The sequence below is a fragment of the Parus major genome, chromosome 4 (genome assembly GCF_001522545.3).
Source record: "Parus major isolate Abel chromosome 4, Parus_major1.1, whole genome shotgun sequence".
In the NCBI taxonomy this organism is placed as follows: domain Eukaryota; kingdom Metazoa; phylum Chordata; class Aves; order Passeriformes; family Paridae; genus Parus; species Parus major.
In genome coordinates this window covers 5,085,724-5,103,915 of record NC_031771.1, presented here as the reverse complement: position 1 = coordinate 5,103,915, position 18,192 = coordinate 5,085,724, and the positions used below count along the sequence as shown (strand labels likewise).

The 18,192-nt window shown below is 43.8% G+C and overlaps 1 protein-coding gene across 5 annotated transcripts in view; it reads left to right on the top strand.

Moving 5' to 3' along the window:
- The window catches only part of TNIP3 (TNFAIP3 interacting protein 3), a 54,051-nt gene extending 47,918 nt beyond the window's left edge, over positions 1-6,133 (top strand). For all 5 annotated transcript variants that reach the window (XM_033513625.1, XM_015624821.2, XM_015624818.2 and 2 more), the window contains 2 exons: positions 378-438; positions 5,308-6,133. In XM_033513625.1, the coding sequence (XP_033369516.1) occupies positions 378-438; positions 5,308-5,339 (93 nt within the window). In that variant the 3' untranslated portion in view covers positions 5,340-6,133. The remainder of the gene's footprint in view (positions 1-377; positions 439-5,307) is intronic.
- The last annotated feature ends 12,059 nt before the right edge of the window (positions 6,134-18,192 follow it).

The following is an 18,192-nucleotide window of genomic DNA, read 5'->3' as shown; positions in this document are numbered from 1 at the left end:
AGCTTCACCTGTCAGGTGGGCCAGGTTTCTCTGGGGTTCTTTGATAGAGGGAGATGCCTGCTGGTATCTTCTGCTGCACTTTATTCCTTAGCCCTTTCACAATCTGCTTTGGTTCTCCCAAGGTTTCGTTGTGATTTGTGGGATCTAGGAAGGTTTACACCAATTTTTCTAATGCCGCAGGAGAAGAAGCAAGCTGGAAGACTGGGATTGGTGGAAACAAACCTAAATATAAGATTTTTATTTTAGTAAAAAATAGCTTTTGTATGGCTAATGAGAAGCTTCACAGCACAATTATGTTTTTATCATGTCACTGTGCTTTTGTTTGAAGTGCCTGTGAAGTCCATATTGCTGCAATAATGTTTTATTGTTCTGTGCAGCCAGACTATCAGTGGTATGTTCCTGACCAGCTTCCGCCAGATGTGCAGCACAAGGCAAATGGTAAGACAACAGCTGTACAGAGTATGTATTAAATGTATTTTTTTTTTTCAAATGGAGGCCTTTGAGGGATGTAGAGTAAACTTTCCTGTCTATCTGTTGAGTGCTTATGTGACAGCTTTGCCTTGGAGAGTCAAGGTTGGTGTGTGTGCAGCACAGGTGAGGTTTCTGATGTAACACCATCTATGTTACAGCTTTGTTGCAATTCATAAAATGTCTCTATTACACATTATGGGATCACACATTTGCCTCATTAAACACCTAGTAATAGTCCTAAAGAAAATACACCCTCAGAATTCTCCTTAGAGCTTCTGTTGCTCCAGCAAAGGCTGAATTTAATGATGTGCCAAAACTGGGGGCCATCATGGGACGGGTTTAGGTGTCCTTGCTAACAAAGTGCAGGCTTTAGGACGTTGTTTCACCTTAAAAGCAAAATGCCCATTGCTGTTCTTGATCTGTTCTTGTAGTTCAGGGTGCCAGGTCTGAAAATAGAGCCATGAAAGGGAACAGAGTTAAATACCTGCCAAAGGGTCAGTACAAACTATTTCTTGGAAATGGGGAGGAGTAATTAACATTTTTATCTGTATTTGAAATCATTCCTGGGTGTTTTGAAGTACTTCTTTCAGACCACTCAAAAGATGCACACCACAAGGAATTTCTTCTGGGCAGGAATCTGCCATCCCATGGTGCCAGTGGGGTGACAGGGACTGCTGAGTCCAGAAGCTGTTTTGTTACATCTGGGAGAAGAAGAAGATGGCTACAGAGGAACTGTTCCATTATTTGCTGTCGTTCACATTTGCTCAGAAGAGAGGGGAGGGTGGGAATGTAGCTCCCCAAAATGGCTGATGGGCATCCCATAATTACGTGGCAGCTCTTTGGAGGGTTCTGATGTGGTTGCAGGGAAAGTAGTGCTGTGCCTGCACAACAGAACAAGAGATTAGTTTTGCCATCCCTCCCACTCAAACTCCAAGTGATTTACTGCACCAGAAGATAGAGGGAGGATGTTTATAACAGGGAATCAAACCAGTCCAGCCACCAACTGCAGCTGTGGTCCAGGGAAGTGCACTTGGAGATCTGAAGAAAGAAAATTCTTCTTCTACCCTGCTTGACTATGTGACTTGACTTCTCACTCCCTGAAAAAAAACTTCTTCAACATCTGGGCTTTTTCTGTTGCTGTTCCTTGCCCAGAATATCCAAACATCTCAGCTGGACAGGAATTAGCATATTTGGAGACTTTTCCCTTCCCTTTTTGCTCCAGTCCCTTTAAAGAGGATTTCTTAATAATCCCATCATGGTGCTGTGTAGGAGGTCTGCTTTAACACCTTCTCTGGGCTCTTATTCTTTTTATCCTGGGGGCTAAAACAGATGATTTTGATAATTTATCCATTGATTACACAGAGGTCAAAATATTGAGTCACTAGCCTGGCTTTATGTATTATATATAGTTGTCTATATTAAATCTGCCTGTAAGTATTTTGAGAAGAGTTTCCAAGATAGAAGCTCCAAGAATATGTGATGAGCAAGAGTTCTTGATGTTCCCATTTCTTTGCTCCATTTTGTCCAAGTGCTAATTGCACTGGTGGGTCTAAATGAGCCAGCATGTGCAGCAGCATTCCTGATTCTCAGTTCTCATCCTTCATTTTCTCAGTAGATTATGAATGGACCAATAAATCTTCTCTCTGCTGAGCTAGGTCTTCATTATAGGAAACAAATCAGCAGTGCAGCAACTTTTAGGCATGAAACAGTTTCCTTTAGGAATGTCACTTCAGTAGATTGATGTTTCTGGAGAAAACCTTGAAATTTCCCTTAACAAATTTTCCTTTGACACTGGGCATTTTTTCTTAAGTAGTAATTATGAAACACAAGTGAAATTAATTGGGAAAATGGATATTTTGGACAATATTCCATTAAGAAGCCTGGTTTAGAGATATCTGAAATCTGTGAGAGTCTCATAATGTGATTGGGACTTCAAAGGTCACTAAGCAGTAACTACTAATTTTTGCTGTAGTTTTGAATAGATGCACCTTCATTGTGTTTTCCTTCCCCTCTTATGAGGGAGGAAGGTGTTTGGACCTAGATACTCTGGAACTTGACTTGGATTCTGTAGGTCCTTCTGTAACCAGCTGTAATCTCATGTTTTCTGCTTCTCCTGTAACCATATCTGTACTTTTCTTCTGACTGGCACTGCTTTCCTCAGCTGCTCCCATGATAGGAGGCTGTCACAAAGGACTGCTGCCTTTGTTAAGGCCAGTGTGTCCTTCTATTTCGTTTAAGAAACATTTTTTTCTGGCATCTCTAAATATAGAATTATCTCTGAAGAATTTTTTAAATTAAAGAAAAAACCCAATCCTTTGCTACAGACATTTGATGAACACGATTAGGTGCCATTTTCTAAAGTTTGCTCTCCAGACTGTTATTTTCCCCAGAGATGTGTTGTGGTAGTTGGCAGAGGGTCACTTAAGGAATGTTGTGTCCTGCACTGAGCTCTGGTAGCTGTGTGATGGTTTGGACCTGGCACTTTTGGATTTGAGCCCTTTCTAATAAACTGGGAATAAATTAGTCAGAAAACAGGAAAGGATGGGGGGGATAGAGTAGGCAAAATGAGAGGAAATAAAAACCCCAGCACTCAAAAAACTGCTTAGAACCTCAGATAACTCATAGCAGAGTTTAGCTTGTCTTCCAAAAAAGCAAAGGTGTTTCCTTTAAAGTCCCAATAAAGAAGGAGAAGCAAAGTGGAAATGTAAGTGATACAAGACAGAGATTAAGACAGATGATATTTCCTTACTGCACTGGCAATAGATTTCCAAGAGAATAACTCTTCTTGCCCACCACTGGACTGGTCCCTCCCCAGGTACCTTGCTGTGCAGGAAATCTTTGTCCTAAATTGTGCTTAAATTCTCCCAGCCATGCCTTGTTGGACCAGCAGTGCTGCTTTAGGAGGAACTTTAGCTCCTATGTCTCTGCCACACTCCTGATGTCTGACCTTTTTGTTTGTTGTGGTTGAGTTGTTGCTTTTTTTTTTTTTTTTTAAATTTTTGAGGGGCAAGGCAAAAAGATTTCCAGCAAATGTACTTAATGTCACTTTATTTGGCAAGCAGTGTTGACTTCCTTCCTTATCCCACTGTGCAAAATTGAAAAGACAGTTGTAAAAAAGAGCTTGATCTTGGAGATTTTCCCTGAACCCAAATGCTTCATGCAAAATTCTCTGGAAAAAAGGTTTATTGCTCAAAATCCTACTCAGAGCAAGAACCCTTTTGCATGCTGCAACTGCTGGCATGTCTTGCCTTTTTCACTTCCACAATTAATCCTACTGCCTTTCTTTCCTTGGCAGAAAGATTCCCAGCAGATGCATTTAAGGACGCCAATTACCCATTCAGAACATCAGATACAACCAATGGGTTTCTCCAGCCTGAGCTGGATGTTCTCATGTTGGACCCAGAGATGCCAGGCACAGGGAGAAGCCCAAATGGAGTCTTTTGCTTCCCTCTCCAGGAGTAGCTCTGGAGGCTTGTGGGAGCAGCTGGTCACTTCCTCATCTTGGCATGCTCAGGGAAAGCAGAGCTCAACCTGCAAAGCCCTGAGGGTGCCCAGATGAGCACATGGATGTGCCTGCTTACTTCCATTATAATCTCATCTCCTCTTCCTTTCCACACTCTGCTGCTTCCCAGATTTTTGCCCTCGAGGCACCTAATTTGCTGCTAATGTTGTTATAATTACAGCTAATTGGAAGAAGAGGAGGGAGAAGTGTGGGGTTTGCCACTGAAAATAATGACATCTGTAGGGAGAGAGGGGAAAATATGAAAACCTGAAAAAAATAGATTTGTGGAGGTCTTCAATAAAAACCAGAAGGGGGGAAAAAAAAAAGTCAATTAATTGACATCTTAATTTTCCTGGAAAAAATCCCAGACCTTTAACATTTTTGGTATTAGCCTGTCCTCAGTGCATACATTACATGAGAAATTATCAGTGCTTCCAAGTAGTCAAGACAGATTTAATTAGCAGCTTGCCATCCCCATTGGGAATGAAAATGTGATTATTTCCAGCATTTTTTTATTGATACGACTTGATTTCTGCTACCACAGAAAGGCCATTAGCACACTTCTGATTCCTAACTCCAGAACACATGAAGTTAAAGTGTTTTTAAAAGTCAGCTTGAGCTGAAGATCACAGAACAGTGATCTTCAGAGTACCAGGCAGAAAAGTCTCATGGGAAGAGGAACAGGATATGTGATTTAAACAGCTTCAGGACTTGATCATTTTATTTCTGTGAGCCAACAGATCAGGATTCATCATTCCTAGCGTTTCTCTTCGAGTGAAATACTAAGTGCACTTGTGCTTGTGATACTAGAGATGTGTTTAGAGCATTTCCAAAACCTTTTTTCAATTTTGTTTTATTTTCCTGGCTAGAGTAACTTGCTATCAACCACATTTTTGGACCACAGACACCTGCTTTGCCGTGGGTCCTACCACCTAATTATCCCTCTGTCAGATTTAGCTCCACCCTTGGGTGCACCTGATGCCAATGTACAACTCTGAGCACTACTGAGTGCCAGCTGATCTTTTTAGAAGTCTGGAAAGATTTTACAGAGGGACTTTAATCCATTAGACCCTACTGTGTGCTGTCTATCAACCACCAGGATGAGAGGAAGGCTGAGACAGAGACTTCTGGAGCACTCTGTGATATCCCACTCTCTTTTGCTTCTTCACTCCTGCTGCCACTTGCGTTGGTTTGATTACAGTCTTGTAATGAAGTACAGGGTTGGCTTTGAGGGGGGTGTGGGTGTGAAAGTGTTACAAAATAGAGGAAAATGACTCCTAAGTGAGTTGTATTTCTCAATGTCACAATAATTCCCATTGGTTTTGCTTTTGCAGATTCCTCCCTGGAGAAGAGATCCCATCGCTGACAGCCTCTGGCTTCTGGAGAATTGTGAACCAAAGGCTGCGAGGGACTCTTGCAGCTTCATTATTCTGTTTTCTTCTGGGTTTTATTTTGCCCCTAGCTCCTTATCTCTTCAGTGCATGTGATTTATGGCTGGTAAAATCCCTGTGAGGACAATAGAAAAGCAGCTCATACAGGCTGGTGATCCTCAGGATCCAGTTAAACTCTGCTGGGAAGCGTTACTGCCCTTTGTTCTGAAGATGCTGTTTGTGCTGCCTTGTGAGAATCTCTTTAAAAGCCTGATGAGAAGAGATGCAGTTCTTGCTGGGGATTCAGACTGTCACATCTGGTTTGAATTCAAGAGCTTACAAGCCCAATAGTGGTGTGATTGTTGTTGTTTGGGAATTAGGAGGGGTTTTATTTGATTCCAGGGAATGATTGGTTGATAGAGCACCTTGAATTCTGTCCTGTCCTTGGCTGGTAAAAGGGAAATCTGCTTCACTGTTTAAACCCCTTTATGTAATTGTAATCAGGGTACCACCAATGCCAGGCCAGGGAGAAGGTGCCCACTTCCCCTTTTTTGAGTCCAGGTCAGATCTCCTTTTGTTTTGGCTCTAGAATTTCATGTAGAACATAATCACAGGGGGGTTTTTCTGTGTGTCCTTACTTGTGTTGCAAGAATTTTAGTAGAAATATTGAATGGGCTTAACTTCTCAGTGAATATGGCTTTATATTTCCAAATTTTTCTTGTAATGAATCCGAACATCGTCATGTAACCTCTAACCAAGAATAAAACCTGGCTTTTTAAGTGAAATTGTATTTAGACAATTAATTTTTTCTGAAAATTTTGGTGGATGAGTGTCCAGCAAGCGTTGCTTGATAATCTGTGTGCAAGATTGTCTCTTCCCTTCAGGCTTTTAAGGGGGCTGCTGTTGTGAGAAATAGGTATCCAACCCTGCTGGGACCCCACCTGAAAGAAGAAACAGATTTTTGCAGGACCTGAGATGTCCTGCCTGCTTTCCTGGGTATCTCAGGAATATTTAAGTTCTGACACAGTTTTCTGAGCTGTGCAAAGGCAGAGTCGTGGGCTACAGGACTGCCTGCATGTGTCATTTCTGCTTCAGAACAGGTATTTCCATTCCTTTCAATATACAAAGGCCTGTGCATAGAAATAATAACCTCAGGGGATTAAACATGTCCAGCATTTGATTCTGGACTCAATGGGGAACAGTCCATGGGAAAGGATTCTTCTGCTTTTACATGGTGGAGCGATGCTGCTTCTGCCAACAGGGATGAAAGAACTGACATTCCTGACTTACACTACGGACTCAGGAAGAGCAGGAGCGAATGGCTGAGCGAGTCAGCCTCTGGAGAGTTCTTGTTTTTTTGGTGAACTATTGAAAATTAGAATTTGACTGCAACCTTAGCTCCATAATAGACTCCCGAGCCTCTGCTAGAGAGAGAGAGAGAGGAGTTTTTATCTCCGCCTGAATTTGGAGCTGGCTTGCAGACGCTGCGGCAGCAGATAATGTAACCAGCGCACAATATAACCGCGCTCCTCCTGATTAGCGATTTGGCTAATAAGGGTGAGATCATGGAAAATGCTAATGCGCTGCCTTCGGAAAATCCAATTAGAATGTAACCTCATTCAATGGGAGCTCCCAGCAGGTGACCAGCACTGCGGGCAGAGCACCCCGCGCTCAAAGCCGCCGGGAATCCCCCGAACAGACGCGCTCTGTGTGCTCGGTGTGGGGGCAGCCACCCCGCTCCATTCACTGCCGCTGTTTCCCCCGAGCATCCTCCAAGGTTTTGCTCCGGCCATTCGTGGTGCTTTACTCATTATCTGACAGCATTAGCCGGCCCAAAAGGACGATTGAACGCGAGCTATTCACAGGGAGAAAATGGTGTTTGCAGGGCTATCTTTATAGTCACAGGCTTTTAATGTTTGTCGGGCTTGGGCACAAGACCGTCAACTTTGGCTCGCACGAATCTTAATCACGCCAGAATTCCTGGTGTTGTGTGATGGAGAGTTTGTATCTTTTAAAACGCACATAAAATGCCTGGAAGTTGCTTTTCCGCTTGATTTTCTCGGAATGATGTATTTTCCCCAATGCAGGTGCTGTCATCTGTCTGAATTAGCATTGTCAGGCTCAAACACCCCCAAAGGAAACGCTTTCTGCAGTGACCCAGGCAACTCTGAGGGGGTAAGTTATTTTAGTTAAAATCAACCATAGTGTTCTTAATAGGGATTTTTTTCTTCCTTGAGCTGTGCCAAAACTGGATATCAACACTCCCAGCTCTCCCTTAAAAAAAAACTTGGGGTCTTTGGGGATTTTTTTTTTTTCCTGTGGAGAAAAACGTTTTGTTTTTATACATAGTCTCATGAATTATAGCAAGAATACACCATCCATGAAAATATTTTATTCTCAGATGAAATGAATTGTATAAACAGTAGATCTAGAAATGCATGGTGAATTCCGTGGGTGAAATAATGCTCTGTACCCTTTGGCTCTGGGTCCTCACACCCAAAGACTTGCACTTCATTACCTTCACATCATCCTCCCAGCCTCCCACCAGAGTCAGCAGTTTCTGGGTAATCAGGATTATGGGGTGCCCAACATTCCTGATCTTCATCCCTCTCTCTCTCTCTTTTTCAGCAGTCTGGAACAGAATGAGAAAAAGCAGGTAGTGTATGACCATGCCTTTTGGTCAAGCAATCTCAGCTTCCCACTATAATGGATAGGGAACATACCCTGGAAATTCTACCTCACCCATAGCACCCTGTGCTGACCTGAGAGGGTAATTCTAATCAGGTTTAATTTCTCTCTTTTATTTAAAAAACCCATAATCCTGAAGTCTAATAATGGTTTCTGTATTTTAAACTATTGTGAGAATGACAGAAGAATTTCTCTGATTTGTGCAGATGCAAGTTTAAAGGTCTGCAAGACACCACGGGGTGGAAAGCATTTTTCTGATTAATAAAACACTTTCCCCCCAGGAGCCAGGATGCTGGTTAATGCTGTGTTTTCACTTAGAGCAGCAACAGCCCTGCTTCCACCCCACCTGCCCTATAAAAGGGCAGCACCCAGGTGCTTCCTGTCCAAGGGTTGTTTTTGTGAGAGCCAAAGGCCCATGCTGGCCATGGGCTGGCAGTGCTGGGAGCAGGGCTGGGGCAGCCAGGGAAGGGGAACCTGGTGGGCTCCTCATAGTAGATCAGTGCAGGAGTTGAGAGCTCACAACAGTGAGACTGCAGATTGCAGCTTTGGTCTAATGGGAGATGTCAGCCCAAGGTAGGGGTCTGAGGCGCTTTCCATGGCCAAGGGAAAGGATTTGGAGAAGGGAAGTCTGGTGCAGCAGGATGTGTGCTGCTCATGTTTGTAGCACATGACCTGATTGAGAGAGAAGTGACAGCTCTGGCGAATGGTAAAGCTCCTTTGTTGGCCTTTCTGTCATCTGGGTGGTTCCTTTCATTTAGTTGCTTGGTTTAGCTGGGAGAAGAGAGGGAGATGTTTTCATTTTCTTGGAGGAAGTTTTTGTGTTGTGCCTTCCTGTGTTCAGGCATCCTGTGTGTCAGATGTTGGTCGTGTTAATCCCACGTTAATCCATTTAAGACAACGGCATTACCCTGCAGGGCTGGCACATGCAGAGACTCTTTGCAAGTTATTCACCAAACCAGCTCTGTTTGATTAAATATAGCAGTATTAAATGTTTGATTAAATATAGCAGTAAATATAGCAGTATCACTTAAAACTCTCACTTAAGGTAAGGCACAAAGCACCAGCCAGGTTATTTCCCTATGCTAAAAGTTAGGAAAAACTGCACTTTTCTGAAGGTTAAAATGAGAGCTGGTCTTTTTGTAATTCTTGTTCTTCTTCCTTCTCTCTCATCAGTGCCAGATTTGCAGCCTGTCCTTTATAGTCATGCCCCAGCATGGAATCTGTGGAAATAATGTCAGGAGAAACAATCCTTGTTATGGAATGGAGGGGATTAGTGATGATACCAGAAAAACACGATCATCGACACCAGGATATTTGAAAGAAAATTCTTTCTGTGTAAGTGACCTGTTCAGACACTAAAGCAGCTTTGGAGGGGCAGTCAATCTCCCCATATTTCCAGCTTTCTTTTAGGAAAGAAAAACTTAACAGGAGAAAAGCTGATCTCTTCTGAACTGGAATAACAGTACTGTCTTATGTTGGCAGTAGCAAGAGAGAGATTAGTTTATTCTCTGTTAAAATTCCCCTGTGGTCAAGAATTAAGTGAGGGTGGGGATGCCAAAGAGGAGACTTGGAGCCTCCAGTGATGTACTTGCTCCAGAAGGGAAGGGAACTCGCTAAAATCAGGTTTGAGGCATGAATACTGCATTGCAGTCAACTGAAAGCAGGCTTAGGTCTGGCTTAGTAATGCCAGCAAAATTGGTTGCTCACAGGGATTGTTCCTAATCCTTAATAGTGATAATTAAAATTCAAAGTGTGTGTGTGATGTTGTTATCTCACTGTCCATGACTTCTGAAGAGACATCTGACTTCCCTGAGGATTTGGGTGTGGTTGGGTCAGAGCACTGGAGCTGCTTTTCTATTCCTGGGTTATAAATTAATAACACAGGGCATGAAAACACATCTTATAAAGAGCTGCAAAACCAGAAAACCTCCCCACCAAATCAAACCCACTGCATTACAAGATACCTGTTGGGCAACTGAAAAAAAAAATAAAATTAAAATTCCCAGGAAAAAAAAAAGAAAAGGCAATTAATCTCAATGTGCTGTTAATTTAATAGTATTCCCATGTGGAGTCTTAGTGCTACCGTCACAAGCTGGCCATAACTTCCTGCTGTTCCACAGATTTTTGTGACAGGTTCTGCTTTTCATGCTCATTTTTTGGAGTCCAGCTCATTGGAAAAGAACTTAGAAAGGTGGTGCTTTACTTCCAGGAACTTTTTTCCAAATAATTGAATTCTTATTAATAGGAATTTTCACTTTGATGAATGCAAACATTCAAGCTACGGCACGCTGTGTGGCTTTCTGAGTCTGAAAGCACAGATAAGAGATGTGGGAAATGCAAACAAAAACCCTGAGTAGTACCAGGGAGGGGGAGGATATTAATAAGGAAGGGATATCCCTTAAGAGTTCCTTCTTTGTTCATATTCATTCAGCCTGTTCTGCCCAAATTTGTTTAGTTTCTGTATGGAAACACTGCTACTGTTTATGAGCAGTGTTTCATTTTGGTTTGCAACAGATTCAGCTAATGACAACTGTCAGCCTTTCTTCTTCTGAGAAGAAAATGATGCAGGCATTGCACCTCAATTTTGTGTGCTGGGAGGGTGTGACACTGGCAGGATGTTTCATGACTCCTGAGCAGATGCCATTCATCTCAGTCAGCTGTTCTCAAAAATGCTACATTTCAGTTGCAGGCATCTAAATCCCCATTAAATTCTTCAGGCTACTTAAAGCTTTGACATATTAGCCCCTGAAACTGTGCAGACATTCTGCCTCTGAGGTCCCCAGAGGGAGGGCTCTGCAGAGCCCAGACTGAGTCTGGCTTTGCTAAACTCCATGGATTTTCCTTGCTCTGTAGGAAAAATGTGTGTGGAAAACTCAGGCTCTTCCAGGTGGTCTAGGGCCTGTATGTGCAGGTGATGATGTTTGTGCACAGTCTGTGCTCCTGTGTGTACTTGCATATTTCTATTTCTATTATATACATAGAAAACAAGTGTTCACTTTTGAAGGTTTGAGTGTAAGAGCTCAAATAAATCCCTACACACGCTCTTTCCTCTAGGAGAGAAATCTCCAAGAGGTTTAGCAAGGTTGCTAAAACTTTTAACCTGGCCACATAACAAGAGTCAGTGTCCCCAGGGAAGAGCGTGGTAGTGAGAGAAAATGAAGGTTTCTCTTCAGCCTGGAGTTCAAACTTCACCAGGGTCTGATTTTTCAAGTCTTCCCAGGCTGAGCAGCTTTGCCTGTGGTAGTTGTTGGATGTGTTGCACTCAGGGCTGGCAGAGCCCACTCCCTGCCACCCTGCTTGTTTTCTCAGTGCAGGCTTTATGTTTATCCTCTGCTGAGGGAGACGTCGTGTTTCCATCAGGTTTTATTTACTCTTTTATAAGACTACTCCCAGTTTACTGGAAGAGTTTAATTGGGCTCCTAAGCAGTTTGTCCTGCTCACAAAACCGTGCTGTTGCTCTGCTTCTGTTTTTCCTTTGGTGATGAGGGGCCTCGGGAGCTGAACCACCATCTCCTCCCTGCCTGTGGGCTGCGGAAAGGCTCGTGGTGCATCTCTGGACTGGGAATGGGCATGGACACCTCTGCTCTCCTCAGCCTCCTCCACCCTGCTGTGTGTGGGGTTTCACCAGGATGGAGAAGGTCAGTGTCCCTCCAGCAGAGCTGTGCTCACAGCTGAGAGTAAGGATTTGTCCAAAATGATGTGATTTTAGTACAGCCTGAAAAACCATTCCTTATTTAAACACTTCCCAATTTAAACACTTCTTTTTGTAGAGACAAAGTGCAGTATAAAAACTGACTTCCCCAAAGACTCCCTGGGCCATTTCCCCAGCTCACAGAGCTGATTTCCTTCTGCAAGGAAGGAAACTCTTCCTTGAGGCACAAACTCTTCATTACAGGGAACAGAATATTTTTAGGAGCTCTGGGGAAGGGACCCAGGCAGAGCAGGTCCACAATTTTTGTCTGGTTTCCTACAGAGCAGTGTTTATGGAGCTGTGCTGGCTCTGTGCAGGCCACATGTCTGCCAGGCCTTCCCAGTGACTTTGCATCATCTGTGAAATGTCCAGTTTGCTACAAAGCCAGCAGGTTCCAAGGGTGTTGGCTTCCTAGAGGTGGGCAGGTGGAAGACAGAGGAGCCTTTTAGCTCAAGGAAATCTCAGGGCTTGGTAGACATCAGAAAATGCAAATAGGACCTCAGCCAGGTGGGACCTGTCCCCAGGAGACCCAACTTCAGTGGGCCAGGGCCACACTGCCTGTTTGATCCCCATCCCTGCCTCTGCAGGCTGGTGAGGTTTTCCTGAGGGGGAGAGGCAGGCCATAACACACAAATAACACATAAACAGGGGATGTGTGTTACACACTGACAAAGTGTCAGTGATACCATGTACATGTTTGTGTGTGTGTGTAAGTAAAAATTGGTGTGTTCAGAAGATGGAATCCAACCATTTTAATCAATGGGAACTTTGTCTGGATAAAAGTGTCAAAATACAGTCACTGCTGTGCAGGCTCATCTCTGCTTTGGAGATCTTCAAGTTCTTCAAACAACTGCGTGTGTGACTTTGCACAGGGAAGGATCTTCACAGGGGGAACGAGCATGTAAATTGTGGGATATTTGTAGTCCAGATCCAGGCCAATCCAGAGGAAATCTGAAAAGCTGTCAATGAAGCAGGAGAACATTATGAATTAGTGCATGATAAATGAACTGATGGGCTGGCAGCTGATCTTGTCGATACATTGAAATGTCATTGCTGGTGCCAGGCTGAAGTGCTGTGATGCTGGTCTTCCCTTGATTTGGCAATGGGGTTTTTGTGGACATGGTCATCATCATCATCTTGATGGCTAAACAGAGGAACCACTCTTCCTTCTCTGGAAAAGTGGGATGCATTAAGGGAGCACTTGGTGCTAAAGCCATGTCTCTCCTTAGTGGTTCATCTTTCTTCTTTAGCAGGAGTAAAAATGCCATTTGCAAACAAATGTACTGCATCTTCCCCTGCTTTCAAAGGTTGTGATGGTGGTGGGGGAAATTAGTGGCTTCTAAGCTGTGTGTTTCCTATTTGGCTTTTGTCTGGTTTTAAAATGCTGTCTTCTTTCCTTTTCTACTTGTTGAGCCAACCCTGGCAAATCTTAGAAAGGAGCCCTGGAACACCCATTTTTTCAGCAACACTGGGGATATCACCAGGCCTTATTCTCTGGGACTTGTCCTTAGGATAGATGTAACAGATTTTTGGGGCGTTTACAGACAATAAATGCCAGTTCTGTGTGGAGAAGGGGGAGAAGAAACCAGGGCTAGGGAAAATATTTCATCGGCTTGAATGAAAAAACTTAAAGCTGGTGCTGAGAAAAATAATTATCATTAAGCAAACAATTCCACTTGGAATAAGAACACCCCAAGAGCATTTCCAGTCTTAGTTCAGGGGTGCTCTTTCCACACTCTCATTCAGTGGATTCCCTGCGCTCCTCCAGCTGGAGTTATAAAAGTGACAGGAAAGATTAATTAAATGTATCCCATCAGTTTCTCCTTGGCCCTTTGGTCAGAAGTCAGCTTTTCTGTATAGATCTCTTGATGTCTTGACCCAAGCTGTCCCATGGGCTTTCCTGGGGACCACACAGACACTCAGCTTTTTCTGGCATTTTTTTCTGTTAATTACCCACCTTCTAACAAGCAGTTTATCCAGAGTGGGAAACAACTTCCTTTGAATAGCTCGGATGTGCTCGGCTACCGGGGAATGGCGAATCAATAGAAGCGTCTCTGTTGTGCCTTTTGCTCCTCACAACATATGAATGTTATGAAAAAACAGACCCACCAGTGGGGCTTGTTGCCTCCACACACACGTCTGAGGTTGTATCCATATGAATCCTGCTCCCCTGCCCGGTTTGGGGAGGCTCTGACCAGGAGCGAGCGCTTCCGAAGGCAAACGGGTTACGTGCGTTCCCACACGCCGTGTTCTTGAGGCAGATACAAACTCCTGCACTTACATAAGATGTTGGGCTTGAAGCTTTGCATAATTGTGTTCTATATCTTTTCAATCTTGTGTGTTCTTAAATTTTGCTTTCCTGGCCAATGCAATTTATTACAATTAACTTGTAATCTGCTGCATTGGGCTTTATCATCCCTTTACTTGAGACGGGAAGCAATTATAGATCTTTAAAAGAGATGTCCTACTTAGACACAGCAAAATGTCTTTCACAGGATGCCGTGTTTTATAACAGGAGAGAGGATTTAAAACTGTGATAGCATCCTGGAGTGCAAACTTGGGAGCTTTGTCCTTTCTGAGCTGTGCTGTCTCCCATCGACGAAGCTCTGCGCAGTGGCTGGAGCGGCTGCTGAGGGATTGCTGCTGCTGCCCCTGCTCGCCATGTGTCACACCTGGCTCACTTTGCCATCTAAAAGCAGTCACCCAATGCCATCTGAGATGCCACGGGGTAACTGTAACATCTGCAGACATGTTTTTGGCAGTGGGAGGCTTTTCCCTTCAGTACAGGGAGCTGTGGCAGAACAGGACCCCCAGAGATGTCTCAGAGAGTGTTGGGCGCTTTCTTCGGGAAACTGAAGCAGCTTTAACTTACAAAGCAAGACCAGCTCTGTGGCAAAGGGCTTGGATGGTCGGTCCTCTGAGTTCTCCTTGGAACTCTTTGTGCCTCTGGGTTTGACCCCGGGGACCAAAATCAATCCTCTGAAGCAAGTTATGGCTGGAATTCCCATGCTGAGGCACGTTTGTTTGGCCCTGGGGAGGGCTGGATGGATGCTCCGATATTTTGGGCAAGCCCACCAGGTGGAGCTCGTGTTTGAGGGATCAAGCTCTAGCGAGAAGCTGGGAAAATAGGACATAGACCTGTTTTTTATTGGATTGTTTCAGTAATAGGGGTGAGTTGAGCAAGCCTGGCTTTCCAAGCTCTTGCTTGTAACAGGAAATGTTCAGTGCTAAAGATGCAGGAAGAGGAAATGTTTTTTGCAGCTAGAAGTGCTTGGAGCTTTCACTGATATTTAAATTTTCTTGTCGCTGTCTTATTTTGCAGAACTGTTTTAGCAATCATTCCCTCAAATATATCTGTCCCTTAGTGTGTCTCTCATATTTAATTATAATAACTACACCCCTTAGCTATTAAATCCACGTAAAATCAAAGCAGTGGAAAACTTTCCTAGTAGTTTAAAAGGGAAAAAAAAAGCCGAAACATTTGGGGAGTGGAAAGAAAAAGTATTCAGCCTTAAACTTAGTTACCTAAAAGACAGCTAATAAAACTTTGGAGTGTGGCAAAGAAAGCAGAATTAAGCATGCCTTAGTCTGCAAAGGTGTAATCCACGAATTCAGAGGCCCAGCTACACGTCATTGCCGCGCTGATTTTGGTGTGCACGTCACCTCTCAGCTTCAAAAGCTTTTAAAACACACATTTTTAGAAGCCCATTTGTTACTCGTGCAATCAAAGTGCTCCAGCAATACATCAGGGAGCAGTGTAAACACTCTGCCTATGAGGACATGGTGCTTATCTTCGACATGGGTGGTGCAGGCACCGCTGGGGTTCGGCCCCTGCTCCGCGCGCAGCCCGAGGCGGCCACAAGTCACGTTCTGCATGGAAAACACAGCAACTGGATGCCACTGATTTCACCTCCTGATGTGACAGGTGAGCCCTTGCAGCACATCTCTGTTCCCTGCCACCCATCCTGCTGGCACTGGGGACATCCTGGGGGTGAGGTGAGGCTGAGTTGGACTCGCTATCAGATTTATTTTAAGTTCCACCGACCGGCCAAAAGCTGTGTTCATACTGAGCAGCCTTTAATTTCAGCCAGCATGAAGCAGGCCCTCCTGCCTCATGCCATGGGATTTCTCGCTTTGTGAGACAAAAACCAGTCAGATGAGCTTTTATTCTAAATCATATAGGATGAGCTTGCCTTCAGTAATGCCTTTAGAAGAACCATTCTGTAGCTGGCCATCGCACTCTGCCACTGCCTGGAGCTCTCCTGCACTGTGTGCATGTGAATGCCAGCACACAAAACATCCCTGCTAATTGCTGAGTGCTGCTGGATGCACTTGGGTAGGAAAAAAAGAGCATATGTGCTTTAGCAGAGCTGGATGTGTGCTCTGAGTGCTGGCTGTAGTTCTGCAGTAGCCAGATGTGGCACCATGCTTAATTTAACCTCTCTTTGTGTTGTTACAGCCTGTAGTGCAGACCTTGAAAATGGACAAAGTTGGAACCTGGGGCTCCTCAGAGGAGAAAGGTTTGCTCCTTGACAGTAATGACAGAGAATCAAATCTTAGCTCTGCTGTGTTTCAGGTTCTCCCAGTAATATGGTATCACTGGTCAATGAGTGATAATTTCCCTTTTCTCTTTCTTTCTTGGTGTTTTCTGTCTATTCAGTAACTTGCATATTCCCATTTCCTGGGAATCCTGTGTGCCACTGGTTAACCAGAAGGGAAGTAATCTCGATCTTGAAATGGGAGCTGAGGATGTCAAAGGCTGGCCCTCACTTTGAGAGAGGAAGGAGAAGTAGAGGAGGTTGATGCTGTGGATTTCTCAGCAGCCTGGAAGGAATTAGGACATTGCAGACTTCCCTTGTCTGTCCTGAGTAAAGGTAAATCCTTCTTGATCAGTTGCCATCATATAAACCCAAAATCAGTTCTTCAAACCCATTCCAGTTTTTTGCATTTCACAGGCAACCACTTACGGAGTCCTCAAATTTGCCCTAAAAATTGCAATTACTGCTCTTGCACTGAGGATTTATGAGCAGCAGAACATCCTATTTGCCCACATGTGTGCAGAGCTGAAGGTAAGGGCACGTGAAGCATTAAATGTAAAAAAAAAAAAAATAAATAAAAATTTAGCATTTAGTTTCAAGTGCCATTTTTGAACAGCTGATTCTTGTTGCTCCATTGTGTGTGTGTGTGTGTGTAAATTGTGGTGGGAAAATAGTGACTTAAATCAACACTTTGCTGTGACATGTCTGAAACAATTATTCTTTGAAGACAGGAATATAACAAGAACTCAGGTCTGGGCTGTGTCTGTGGGAACACCTTCACACAAGAATTAAAGGGTGCGTGTTCTAGATCAAAGTAGCCTATACTTCATAATATGTCTAATTACCATACCAGTCATCTTTATTAAGTTCATTTGTTTTAATTAAAAGAATAGATATTTGGCATCAGAGTTTACAGGGTCTGTTGGGCACTTGAGATTAAATCAATGGTTTGTTAACAATTTTATCTGGAAAGCAGATTAGATTATTTCAATTATGCAAAGTAGCATCGTTTTTCTTTCTCAGTAGAATGAAGTTATGATTAAGAAATAACGCTTGGAGCATGAAAGCTCTGCTTGTCATTATTTTTCACATTCATATTTGGGATTTTAGAATGAAGTTGTTCATCTTGAAACTGGTTTCATAATATTATATCGGATTTGGCAAAATAAAGCAAGTGCTGCAGTGGTGTCTAACGGCAGATGTTTTCCAATAGTGATATGGAAAAACCAATGCTGGATTCTTGATTCAATTGGACCATATTTAAGATTTGTATTGTATTTTTGTACTGTTGGAGCAGTAAGTCTTGTTAATCGGTTCATAAAACGGTAGGATTAAAAAAAATGCACTGAAGGTGTAAAACAGTCAACGCCAGGAGAGTTTGCAGAGTAGCTTAATAAATAAAACATAATTGGATAAAATGGGCAAGTAATGAGTTGAGGGCAGCCCAAATGTGTAATTTCTTGGGGTCAGTGGCAATGCATCAGCTAGCAGTGCCTCTGGGTGAAGCCTGGAGGTGTTGTGGTGTTGTATTAACAGGGCTGTGTTGTTGGGGTGCCTCGTTTTATCCTGCTTCCCCAGCACTTCCAGGGGATGCAGGACAAACGCTGGCTTCAGTGGTGTGCCAACCACGGCACGTGCTTTTGATTTCCCTCAGGAGAGAGGGAGGAAAATGCCTCTTATTAGGAAAAGAAACCAGGGCTGGGGTTAGCGGGGAGGGAGCCATGAGTGCTGGGCACGGTGCTCCCTGCCTGGCTGTGCTCATGGAGCAGCAGCACACGAGGGATGGTGTTGGCTCTGGCCCCACAAGGCCATCACAGCTTCAAGCAGCACCCACCTGCTCCCTAAAGGGCAGCAAACCCCCTCTTCCTCAGATGAAGTCTTCCTGCTGGAAGTAGGAGCACAATCTCTACGCTCACAGCATTTGGTTTTAGC